Source organism: Ursus americanus, chromosome 5 (assembly GCF_024610735.1).
Source record: "Ursus americanus isolate L20-20 chromosome 5, mUrsAme1.1.p, whole genome shotgun sequence".
Taxonomy (NCBI): domain Eukaryota; kingdom Metazoa; phylum Chordata; class Mammalia; order Carnivora; family Ursidae; genus Ursus; species Ursus americanus.
The window spans coordinates 8791149-8804700 of NC_142131.1; the positions used below are offsets into that span (position 1 = coordinate 8791149).

Sequence of the window (13552 nt, forward strand, 5' to 3'; positions counted from 1 at the left end):
ATTTGATTGCCTAATTGGAACATGAATACTTTTTTTAGGCCTAGTTATAAAACTATGCATACATACCCTGTTCTAACACTTCTTCTTCTCCTTTTGGCTGCTGTAGTAAAGAAGTCTTGTCTCGGTTCTCTGTTTCTGTAAAGGATCAAAAAAGCTGAGCATAAATTTGCAGGATATATCACATACGTTAAATAGTTTGCTGGAAATATACCATCAACACAAAAATATTTTCAGGACCTTATGTTTCATAAAAACAACAGTATTAAGAACTCATATGGTAAAAATGCTCTATTTCACAAAAAAACTCCAGTGTAACCACCAATTACCAGACTTCTGACTTAATAACTAGATCAACTACCCTTTCAGTAATATATACACGATACAGAATTCTAAAAATGCATTAATAGGGGCACCTGGGTGGCTCAGTCATTAAGCGTCTGCCTTGGGCTCAGGTCATGATCCCAGGGTCCTGGGATCGAGCCCCGCATCGGGCTGCTTGCTCCGCTGGGAGCCTGCTTCTTCCTCTCCCACTCCCCCTGCTTGTGTTCCCTCTCTCGCTGGCTGTCTCTCCGTCAAATAAATAAATAAAATCTTTTTAAAAAATGCATTAATAAAACTGCTTGTATTTTTAAAAATTGAATTTAGTGACATTCTAAGGATAATTTGAAAACATTTTAAGGCACATTCTATCAGTTTATTAGGATCTCAATAAGTGACCTAGTTGCTATGCAAACTTGTTTCATAAAATTTCCAATAGAAAAACATTAAGAAGGTGATCTGGTATTTTAAGATTGGATCTGTAAAACTCACTAAAGTCTCAGCATACTCCATCCAATAAAACAGGGTGTGCGTTTTGCAATTTTAAACTAATGAAACGACAATCAGTATGATCATTTTGCAGATGAAGAGTAAGTTCATCAACAATTCTGAGAATGAGACCAAAAAGGCCAAGATTAGTAATGCCTCATAAATCAAGAACTCTTCTCTGCTTGAGGAGGCCCATTAGAATAGATAATTTAGGGTATGGTTGGAGACGATAACCATTTTCATTGGCAAACTGAAGCACTCTTTAGAACACGGCGCATAAATCCATAAATTGCATAAGTCATTACTGGCTATGGAAAGAATCAAATGGGGAAGCGAGGAAACATGCATTAAATGAAGAAAGAGCTATATTTATTGAACTGGTCCCCAAACCAGTCTGTTTCATCACTAATGGAGATTCTTCATTTTAACTGTTTTGATGGGGGCATGTCAGGAAGGTAGGTCGGTTATAAAAGAGGGAAAGGTGGGAACTGGATTATGTGTACATGTGACTGATAGAAGGTGGATGATTTTAAAAATTAATTATAGAGTCAAGGGGAGACACACAAGAAAATACAAAATGCAAAATCATATTTCACTTTAAATTAATACCAGTTTGACCTTTGTGATGTCCGTGCATCATAACCATCTCAGACTTCACAGGAATTGGAATATTGGCCTCTGGTGGTATGGTTCTGAACAGATCCGGGGCTACGTTCTGTGTACAGGTCATGAAAGAAACTGCGTGCTTGGCTTCCATGTAATACATAATGTACAGGTTGCACATTTCATCACTAGATGTGCCTCTGCAAGCAAAAAATAAATAAGAGACATCACAAATCAGCCGCTCACATAAAACACATTCTTAATACAAGAAAAATACAATCAGTAAATCCGCCAGCAATGGGTTCAGAGGTGGAAATACTGTGCATTTATTTTATAGCTTTCATTAAAACCCATCACAGTTTTCAGCACCTAAAGCACATTGTCAAAGGCATAGTTCTACTTCATAATGGAGTATCCATTTGCAGTCACTCCACTGATACCACCAAATACCACAGATGGAAATGGCATTTAAGTAGCAGTGACATACTGTCTCTCCTCTTCCAAATCCTTTCATGCTTTAGTCCTCCTTCCATTTGCTAAAACTAGCAGGTTGGGCAAAGTACCTTCCTCATGGAAAAATCTTAATTATTTACTTAATAATGGTAAAATTCAGAACACTTCAACAGAAATATCATATATTATTTACAAGTCTTTAAAAACGGCTTTTTCCATTTAACCCCGAGAGTCTAGGATCTTGTTTTTGATAACTGCCTCCAGCCTCACGGTCAGATGAACCGAGAATCATGCATTGATACTAAGACATCATCAGTGTGCCCCTGACATCTGACTTGACACCCCGGCTTCTACAGCAGGGAAGTAAAGAGAGCTTCGGGAATGATACAAAAGGACATCAGTCCTCACCTCCTCTAAAGGCTCAGACCTCAGTGGGGTAGTGCTGCACAGCTGACAGACTCAATTGCTAAAAAAGATTTTAAAACAGTGGGATAGACATTTCTAAGATACAAGTTCCAAATAATACAAGGCAATGCCTCATAGTTTAACACATGTTTTGTTCTTTCTCAGTTCACATGGGCTATCACGTATTTCATCCTCTCACTATCATTAGGAGGGAATTATTTTGGTACACCTCCACAAGACTTTCATTTCCAAGGGAGTTTGCGCAAATGAATGTTTCCTTTTTGGTGTTCTGACAATTTTTAGCAAGCCTCTGCTAATAAAAAACAAGCCATGAAGTGGACTATTTGCTGTACAAAAATACGTCAATGTTGATTTTTCCAGCAATGTCATGTGGCACTCACTTCCTCTCCATAGCAACAGTAATGACGTCAGCAAGGGAAGGAAAAAAAAATATTTTCCGAACAGGGATGTGGTTTCTGTAAGCTCTGAAAATGTAGAGCCCCTGAGAGACCACAGCAATGAATCCCTGCCGTGGGAAGCTCTGTTCACGCTTTAAAAGTCATTTGGCTTCTCACTCCTGAATCTGATACCTGTCAGTGTAATTGCCTCTCCTGTGAAATGCAAGCAAATAGTGAGGTGCGGTCCCAAACAAACACCTGATCACTACGCCCGTCTTCATGTGTCAAAACACCATTTCTAAGAATCACATGTTAACATCATTGGAGTTGGTCAGAAAACTGTGTGCTATAAAAGGAATGGCAGGTGCCAGAGCCTCTCACCATAGTGTCCACGCTTCCCCCTTCAAAATGAAGAAAAATGTGTAGATCGAGAGAGAGAGATGAGGGAAAAGGAACAGAAGATATAGCTTTAGCTTAGAAGACCTTGAATCATTGTGCAGAGAGGGAAAGCAAAATAATCGTGCAAACTTTTCCAATCAGTGAAAGTAAAAAAAAAAAAAAAAATCAGTAAATTTATATAGTAATCAATGAAACTTGCAACCAATCTGTGGACAGATCCTTCCACATTTTACCTGTTTGGGAACCGCATGCCTGTGTTCATCTCTAAACATGTGACTTTGTGAGAGAGTATAATCAGCTCACAGATATTCATTTAAGGTACTGATTCTATGATACAAAAATGAGCTGATCAAATAACTTTAGAATCTTTGCCATTACAAAGAAAAATTCATTAAAGAGATGAAGGAAAAGAAAAGAGTCAGATTTTATGCCTTTCCATTTATAACTGAACTTGGAGTTAGGGTAACTCTGAGTTCCGATCTGACAGAGAAACTATCACATCTTAAATGTGTCAGGACTCAAATCTCCCTTAGTATCAGCAAACCAGTTTGCCTAATTTATTGCATATCCATCTTTCCTTCAATCAAAAAAAAAAATCTGACTTTAAATTAAACTGCTTTCTGTATTCCTAAGGGAGAATTTTGACACATCTACCCTTATTTTCCATAGAGGACAACACATGCAATTCAACTCTGTCAATCTAATGATCATTAATATGAGAAAGTATGGAGGGAGGCTGTGTTCACACGTCTGCCCTGGCTCCACTGCATGGCCCTTTCAGCATTTCCTAACGCCAGTGTGATTCCCTAAATGATGCCTGCTGCATCGCTTATATTCCAAAATTACAGTGGTGCATTTCTTTCATCTTCATGCAAAATAAAGTGCTTATGTGATAACTACTTTTTTAGACCAGCTGGCTCTGAATCTGACAAACTGTGATGAGCTTGAAAATAGTTAAGCCCTCAATAAGTATTTGTGGAAGGAAGGAGGAATGGATAATCTATCTTAATAAATGTTTACAACTTGCTATGGCATAACCTGTTACCCCTGAATAGATCATGGTGCTGAGTCAGCTCGATTTTACGAACTCGGTCTACGGCACTCCAGAAAAATGTTTATATCTATCTCTTTATCTATCTACTTATCATCTATCTATGTTCTATGAAGGTTTCAATAAAATATATGATTTCATATTATAAAGATCTGTAATAGAGATTTAAGAAAGTACCAAATGTCCTGAAATATGCTGTTTAAAAAACCCAAATCTCGTCATACACTGTGACTGTGTTTCAGACAGTGATACTCCGTCCACTTCGATGATTCCCTCATCCCTCAGCCCCTCAAACCCAACAGATGCTGGCCTTAAAAACACAAAACAAAACAAAAACTAATGGTGGGAAATACTAATTTTGGAAAGAAGTATGAACACTTTGAAGAAGTTATTTTTCAAAACTTTGAGTCGTTTCTTCAGAGGATTCATGGTGCTTTTAAACTTATACATTAAGGAGTTTCTGACCATATAACTTTATCTTTGCATATAATATAGTTTAAAATGTTGGTTAAAGTGCTGTGTTTGGTATCTATGAATATTCATTAGACAAACTCATATGTACATGATAGAACTGGTTCCAAAGGAAAAATATGACGCAACAAAATTGACCAAATAGGTAAATATTATCTACCAACTCTCAAGTGTTAATTTAAAATGTTTGCAAATTAGCTGACTTAATTAGCTTAATTGGCTGACTTCATAAAATTCTTTTTTGTTTGTTTGTTTACTTGACTGAACATTTGAAATGACTTTAGAGACGTGTTATATTGAATATAAAATATGTAATGCAGTCAGGCACGCGAGCTTCTGCACTGATAGTACTATGCTGTCGGTACATACGTTGGTGCAACTTTGTCTAAGACATATTGTTCATATTTACCAATTTTAAGGAAGTTTAATATACCTAGATAAAAATACTACCATTTGGTAAATTTCTTAGTATGTCTTGTCTTAACTAACGGTTGTATTTTGGGACGCGTCCCTGCTAGGAAAAAATCAGTCCCTATTTTTAAAAGGGCTTTTTATTAGCTAACTGCGAGTGTTCCACCCGGCAAAATTTTCTCCAGTCCTAAGATTTTTAGCTCAATATAGAGTTAAGCTTGGATTGGGTGGGAGAATTACTCAGCTGAACGTCTTCTTGGTAGGCCACTGATAGAATTTTCCCGCAAAACCTAGTTTCCAGGTGGTTGCAGAATAAGAAAGGTAACAGCTAGACGCTGGTAGTTCTTCGGGTGCACGGAGGGGCATCTGCTGGCCCCACACGACCTGTGGTAAGCGGCCTTGTATCTGAGCAGTCTTCATGCTCACGGTTCAAACCTGAGCCCAGGGGGACTACATGATCTTGTCCATTCATGTGGGGAGTTAGGCAGGAAGGGAGAACAGGGAAAGATTTACAGAGTATCATTTAACAGACTCATAAAATACTAGTTTTCTTTTACTGGTTACATTCTCCACCGTAATTCTATAGTTCCCTGTGGAAGTGCTATCCTGTATTTTATAAAACAGATGCACTGATGCTATTACCTTTCTAAAACTAAAATGCATATTAAGTGATGCAGGAATACTATGCATTATTATGAGAATTTTTATTCATATTTAAATTTTATTCAAACCTGTCTTATTAGTTTATCATTCCACTGGGGGGAAATGCTACCTTAGTATAAATTAAATATTCAGAATATGGACCCATACAATAACTTAGCTTTCTGGAATTTCTTTCTATTTCATTTGTATTTCAAAATGGCATTCCCTTTAGCCCACATGAGATTTACAAAAAGATAGATTGGTACAGTTGTTTTAAGGTACTGTTTTAAAGCAAAATGCACATTTGTTAAAAGACTGAATTATTCCGTACTCCTGAAACTGAAAGAGGCTTCCAGGGGCGCCTGGGTAGCGCAGTCGTTAAGCGTCTGCCTTCGGCTCAGAGCGTGATCCCGGCGTTATGGGATCGAGCCCCACATCAGGCTCCTCCGCTATGAGCCTGCTTCTTCCTCTCCCACTCCCCTGCTGTGTTCCCTCTCTCACTGGCTGTCTCTCTGTCACATAGATAAATAAAATCTTAAAAGAAAAAAAAAAAGAAAGAGGCTTCCAGACATTAGTTTGACCTCTCATAGTGGCATTGTAACAAGTCACTAATTTCTATGTTTGATACTGCCTCACAGAGGATACTTAAAGGATACAATGTGGCCAAAGTTACAAGCCCTTCTAAATTGTTAAGGGACTTTTAAGCAAAAAATTCTACTTATTCCACACTTGAACTTGTACACTAATACACAGAATGTGTTGAAAAGGATTTTTTCCTACTCTGTTTACCTATTTCAAAAGCTAATAAAATAACCAATGGCACTTGAGTAAAGTTTTGGAAGGTCTATACTAACATAGAATGGAGAACAGCTGATCAACAACCTGTGACTCATATATTTAAAGGCTGGTAAGGGGGCACCTGACTGGCTCAGTCAGTGGAGCAGGCAAGTCTTGATCTTGGGGTTGTGGGTTTGAGCCCCATGTTAGGTGCAGAGATCACTTTAAAATCTTTAAAATAATAATAATAATGATGATGGCTGGTAAGAAGAGAATGTCTGACTTCTTCAAATCTAATTCTGTCTACATTGGTCAAGGTTTTTTTTTTTTTTAACATTTTATTTATTTATTTGACAGAGAGACGGCCAGCGAGAGAGGGAACATAGGCAGGGGGGTGGGAGAGGAAGAAGCAGGCTCCCAGCAAAGGAGCCTGACGTGGGGCTCGATCCTAGAATGCCAGGATCACGCCCCGAGCCGAAGGCAGACGCTTAACAACTGCGCCACCCAGCCGCCCCTGGTCAAGCTTTTTCTTATAGTTACCATTCATGCAACGTCATAATTTTATTGTTTTCCTCAAATCCCTTTCCCGAACTTACAAAATTTATCCAAAAGCAAAACTCTTGGAAGCTTCTCATTTAATATAACTTGATAATTTTTTTCTGTTTGTGCTATCTTTAGCCTTAAAATTGATGTTTATTAATACAACAACCCTTTAGAGTGACAGAAAAAAAAAATCCTATTCCACTGTCTCAAATGCCTTTTTTTCTTTTACCTGCTTCAGTATCTTTTCCCTTTCCCCTGACAACCAACAGCTAGTGTTGTCATCATAAGAATCATCCTTAGTATATCTAATGCCTATTTTCGGATGTCTACTTTCTGCAACTTCTCTTTGATCAAAGATAAATGGTTTAAAACTCCAGCTTCCAGGTGGCATGAGTAAATATTTTATAACCTAGTTTAACATGGAAAAAAGCCTCCTTGGTTCTTTTCCGACAAAAAAACAAAACAAAAGAAACACGGTAAAAGACTTTATCTTTCATTTTTAATTTACGCAAACCTTTTTTGAAAGAGTTCATAGTGCCCTGAAAATTTTACTTAGGGTTATAAAATACGCTATTTCACGGAGGCTCAATATTTTGAAAATTATTTAAAGTCCAATGTTCTCTTTTGGAAAAGTGCTGAATATTATTCCCATTTGGTAGACTAAACAACTGGAAAATAATGAATACACAGAAGATTTAACAGACAGAAAAAAAAAATCACAGTTCTGAATAATTAATGGACACCACCAAATGTGGAAGCTATATATTTGCCTAAATTTGAACACAGGGCAAAAGGACACTTGAGAAAAAAAATTTCATGAACAATTATATCCTTCTTTATTAAATGAGCCTGAGGAAGTAATACAATACCCACTCTTGTGGCATCTATAATATATAGAGGTGTGACACTGAAGGTTTCGAATAAACAGGAGGAAAGGAAGCATAAAAAAAGAAGCACATGTTCTGGAGTTTATCCTAATCACTCAGTTCTAAAATGAGAAAATGCGATATACAGTTTGTTATAATTGTTCGTGACAGTAAAAAAATGTGCAACTCATTCACGAAGATAACTATCACCTATAATCACGCTTTGACCCAATAAAGTTTTTTTAAATAGTGGAATGTGCAAAACCATACCCAATGTGTGTGGCTTCTGTCCTCCCTTCACCAGTGAACACACATCTTGCTGCCAATATGTCACCAAAACTAACATCTACCGGGTGTTCCACAGGGTAGAAAGCCTACCAAGAAGAGAAACACAATGATTCATTAAAATCACCAATAACACTCAGAACCACATGCTACTAGAGACATTATTAAAATGTGAGGCTTGGCACACTCTGGGTAGAGAGGATGAAGACACAAACACAGAGACACATGACTCACCACCATGTTTACGGATGTTAAGAGAAACCATCAAGTTGGAAGTTGTAAAAAAGGAGGTTATACACAGCTTAGATAAAGAATAAAGGTAATTTTGAGATTTTAGGGTCCTAGAGAAATTCACAAGGATTCTATGAGGGTATCTAAGATTACTATCTGTTGATTGATATTTTTTTGTCTCAAAATTAAACCAGTTTCTACACACCTGTGGCAGCTGGGGGCTCTGGCGTCCAATCAGTGTCCACTGTCCATTTCTTACTCTGTATCCACTGACTACCTTACCTGTAATGAACATAAATTATAATCATATAATATCTTAAAGTATTAGAAAAATAAAAGGCATTTTTAGCTTTCCTTTTTCAAAATAAAATTTGATATTTTAATGAAAACGGTATGATGAAAAACCCGATTTCAAGGTATTATGCAAAATCTTTCACTGAAACAGACTTAAGGTCTAATATAATTTACATTTTACATTTATAGCGTTAGCAAATGCCAATGTAAATATTTATAATTTAACCTGTAGTTTAAAGTTCTTACCTAAATGGTGAGTGTGAACTCTATAGGCAAAGACATGCATTGGATACTTTTTGTAATGGCATGAAATGTCAGAATTCACCACTGTTAGAAATGAAAACACAGAAAAAAAGGTCACTATCCAACTGGAAAATAACATTATTCTTGTCTAAAAGTATGTATAGGTTATTCATAAGATGTTAGGCATGGGTGTTTTCCTATAAAGTAAACACACACTCTGGTATTCAGCAGGCGGTAAGTGCTTATTATGTGCTGACCAATTTACTAAAATGAGTTAATAACCTCTTGCCCTCACATTTAATTTCTTTCATAAACAAAGTGACTAGCGCCAAAACAAGATACCCTGTCAATGAAAACACAGGCGTAATTTGCTACTGTTATCATGAAAATGTATGCAGTAGAAAAAGCTTAACAACTGGCTGCAAACACCTAAGATAACTACACTGACGATTCCTGCTGAGAAGGAACCACTTCAGTTTACTTCTCTTTCCTTTCACTCTAAAACACTGTAGCTATTCAATAAATATGTCTTTGATAATAGGTGAACAGTAACAATGAGACCATACTTGTCAATCATTTTACAAGATTCCCAGTAAAAACAAAGGAGTAATATTTAACATAGCATTTTCATCAGATGATCAGATACATTGGTAAATAATCTTACACTTATTCCAATAGCTTTTTGTAAGTTTAGGAGAATCAGCTATTATTGCCCCCATTTTACAAATAGGGAATTAAGCTCAGTACATCTAATGTCAAAGACTGAGTTAGTCTTGGATCTGCTAGCCTCTGCATTTTGAACCTGATAATCTGGGCAGTGGTTTATGTCACCATACGTGATGAGGATGGTCTTTGGTATCTAGAGGATGGATGGCAGATTTGTAAAACAGCCAAAATTTATTCTTTCATTTACATAACCTACTACCTACCCATGGGCCTTAACCCTTAGCATCTCAATAAAAGAATGGATGATAATAAACTACTGGAATAATAGAGAATAATAGAGAAATCTACTCAAAATCTAAGGATAATAAAAATTGGTTTAATTTTCAGGGATATAGATCATTTCAAAATTTTATTAAAAAAATACTGTAAAGCCATTCCTATAGATCAAGTAATGAGATAATGGTAAATACTAAAAGAGAATTACCTTTCTCTCCCGGTGGAATAACAGTGTCAACAGACATCATCAGGTACATGCCAGCAATTAAAGGCTGTCTGCAGGAAACAGTAACATTTATATCAACTACCTGAAACATCACAACTATGGCCTTAGAAAAATAAGAGATATTTCAATACACTGATCTATAAAATATGATTCATGTGAAAATGAAAACAACATGGAAAAAGAGGTAGAATACATGTTTTTTCTTAAAATAACTTATTTTTTTGGGCAAATAGCTAAAAACACTTTTTATGGCATGGTGCACGTGGAAGGTGGTCTCTAAATGCTCCTGTGATGGTTAATCGTCTTTGTCAACATGGCTAGGGATAGAGCCCAGTAGTTTGGTCAAACACCGGCCTAGATGTTGCTGTGAGGGCACTTTTTAGATGGGACCAACTTAAATTATTGACTTTGAGTAAAGCAGATTACCATTCACAGTGTGGGTGGGTCTCTGAAGAGAAAAGACTGAGGTCCCCAGGAAGAGGAAGGAATTCTGCCTCCAGACTGCATTGGACTCAAGACTGCACACTGACTCCTGCCAGCATTTCCAGCCTGCCTTGCAGATAGCAGACTTGCCAGCCCCCACAACTGTGTATATAAGCCAATTCCTTGAAGTAAATCTCTCTCTCTTTCTCTCTCTCTCTGTACGTGTGTGTGTGTGTGTGTGTGTGTGTGTACGTTCTATTGGTTCAGTTTCTCTGGAGAATTCTGGCTAATACAGCTCTCAATAATTCCTAGCTCTGACATTCATGCCCTTGTCTAAACCTCTTCCCTTGAGCACGGGCTGGGCATAGTAACTGGACCTAGGGACTGGTTATTTCTAACAAACAGAATAAGGTAAAAGCAATTTCACTCTGTTTCCCCCATAGGAGTCACAGTATGAAGATCTGTGGCAACTCTTTTATTCACCTATCAGATTTCTATATTATTCATTAAGTTCTGACATCAGGCTACAACGAGGCTGTGGTTTCCATCTTGCATGCCTGTCTCTTGCTTTCTCTTGCTGGCTGTGAGGGTAGCCAGTTGCCATATTGTGAGCTCCCCTGTGTAGAGTCCACAAGACAAGACATGAGGGAGTCCTCCAGCCAACAGCCAACAAGGAACTGAATCCTGTCCATAGCCGTGTGAGTGACCTTGGAAGTGGCTCCACCCCAGCGGAGCCCCCAGATGGCTGGAACCCTGGCTGAGCCTCTGACTGCAGCCTTTGTGTGAGACCAGCCACCGCCCCCAGCTAAGCTTGTGCCCAGAATATTTGTTGTTTTAAGCCACTAAGTTTAGCATAATTTGTTATATAGCAATAGACAATGACTATGGTGGATTTCCCCCATGTAAGTTCTCAAAGATCTTTAAGCCATCATTTAGTCAGGGTAACTGGAAATACTTACGGCAGGCGTGTGAGGTGTAAGGACACGCCGGAACAGTCTTTGTGATTATCTGAAAACACACAGAGACAAAATACATATCTTAAATACAAAAATGTGAAAAGCGGATTTCGCACTACTAAGTTTTAAATGATTATAACTCAATACTAAAAAAAAACAAGCCAAAACTATGTTTTTGTTTGTACAGTGCTTTATAGCTTACAGAGTATTTTCATATTCATGAATATACGTCATCTCCAATGCATCACGACATCAACAACAAAACTATCATTTCAAGCAGTCTGTGGTTTTTTTCTTGACTCATCAAACTGATGCGTTCTCTGCTTTCCGGAAGCCATACTAGATACGAGTCACAGCTCACAGAAGAAAGTTGTTGCTACTCTCCGTGAATGATCTATCTTGTTGAAACACCCAGAAAAGCTGACTAACGGAATAGTTTGTTCTATGCTGGCTCCAAACAAGTAGCTTCTCTACTTTTCAAAAACGGTAGTCCATAATTTAAGCTTTCTAGATCTGTCCATGGTTAGCATCTGTAATGTCTTTGATATGTATACAGGAATCAGCTTGTTTGGTTTCTAAGCCTTGCCCATTCCCACCTTCTAAATAGAAACCTGATGGTAATTTTCACCCCAACTTCAGTGGAAAGCCTCTGAGTATCTCTTTATTTTTGCCAAGGACACTTCAAAGACCTCTTTCAAATCCTCTCCCTTATTCCTTTGCCTTCCCCAAGTAGAAAGACGGTAAAAATTTAAATTACCCATCCAAATTTTTATCTCTGTTGAACTTGCTGATTTGTCACCACGGAGACCATGAATAGTAACTCCTACTTACTCATTCCTTCTATTTCTGTATATGCTAAATTCTTTCCACTTCGCACTTTATTCTAAGTATTTATAAAACATTATATCTCAATTTCGAGAGTTAATTTTAATATAACTGGTGTGTGTGTGTGCAAGATTAACAGATTTATACTTGAAATTAAAAAGTGAAGTGTGATAATAAGTAACAGCAGATGGAATAGTTTTAAGGAAATTTCCTTCTTTCAGCTGCAATTCTTATGAGAAAAACAAAGGTAGCTTCATACAGTAATTTATAATAACAGGAAACCTAACTAACAAGATACATATTTTGATTTACCGGAAATAAAATTTAGAAAGTATAACAACTCATATTTAATACTTTGGCAATAAAAGATTAAGGAAATTTCTCAATTTAGTATTAAGCTTCATTTTAACAATGATAGTACAGAAATAAGTGCAATGAGGGGCGCCTGGGTGGCACAGCGGTTAAGCGTCTGCCTTCGGCTCAGGGCGTGATCCCGGCGTTCTGGGATCGAGTCCCACATCAGGCTCCTCCACTATGAGCCTGCTTCTTCCTCTCCCACTCCCCCTGCTTGTGTTCCCTCTCTCGCTGGCTGTCTCTATCTCTGTCAAATAAATAAATAAAAAATCTTTAAAAAAAAAAAAAAAGAAATAAGTGCAATGATAAACATTTTATATTTAATCTGGTTGTTTTTGTCATTTTACAAAGAGATCTCTATTCAGCCTCCTAAATCAAATTCCAGTGTAGTGCTATTTTCATAATAATTTCAAGTGAGTTGGGGCGCCTGAGTGGCACAGACGCTTAAGCATCTGACTCTTGGTTTTGGCTCAGTTCGTGATCTCAGGGTTGTCATCTCAGGATCATGATCTCAGAGTCGTGAGATCGAGCCCCACCTCTGACTCCACACTCAATGCTGGGCAGTCGGCGTGAACGTGCAGTCTGCTTGAGATTCTCTCTCCCTCTGCCCCCTCCCACTTGTGCGTGCAACTCTCTCTCTCTCTCTCAAAAAAAATAATCTTTAAAAAAATAAAATAAAATCTCAAGGGAGTTTCAAAGAGATGAGGAGAAAATAATAATAACAACAACAACACAACACAGGTTTATCTTAAGTTTGTCTTGCTTTTAAATACAGAAAGGATAATTATTATTTTTTAATTTATTAAACAATTATTTTTTTAAGGATTTTACTTATTTATTTGTCAGACAGAGAGAGCACAAGCAGGGGCGTGGCAGGCAGAGGGAGAAACAGGCTCTCTCTCTTGGGAGCCCCACTTGGGACTCGATCCCAGGACCCTGGGATCATG

At 37.6% G+C, this 13552-nt stretch overlaps 1 protein-coding gene across 24 annotated transcripts in view; it reads right to left on the reverse strand.

Annotated features, from left to right (window-relative positions):
- The window catches only part of PAM (peptidylglycine alpha-amidating monooxygenase), a 270852-nt gene that overhangs the window by 57209 nt on the left and 200091 nt on the right, over nucleotides 1–13552 (reverse strand). For 13 of the 24 annotated variants that reach the window (XM_045808312.2, XM_045808325.2, XM_045808323.2 and 10 more), the window contains exons 8-14: nucleotides 11430–11478; nucleotides 10030–10097; nucleotides 8883–8963; nucleotides 8548–8624; nucleotides 8097–8200; nucleotides 1426–1610; nucleotides 67–135 (exon numbers count right to left, since the gene is read on the reverse strand). In XM_045808312.2, coding sequence (XP_045664268.2) covers nucleotides 67–135; nucleotides 1426–1610; nucleotides 8097–8200; nucleotides 8548–8624; nucleotides 8883–8963; nucleotides 10030–10097; nucleotides 11430–11478 — 633 coding nt within the window. Of the gene's footprint in view, nucleotides 1–66; nucleotides 136–1416; nucleotides 1611–8096; nucleotides 8201–8547; nucleotides 8625–8882; nucleotides 8964–10029; nucleotides 10098–11429; nucleotides 11479–13552 lie in introns of all 24 variants that reach the window. The other 11 variants (XM_045808310.2, XM_045808321.2, XM_045808320.2 and 8 more) reach the window with 1 other exon arrangement.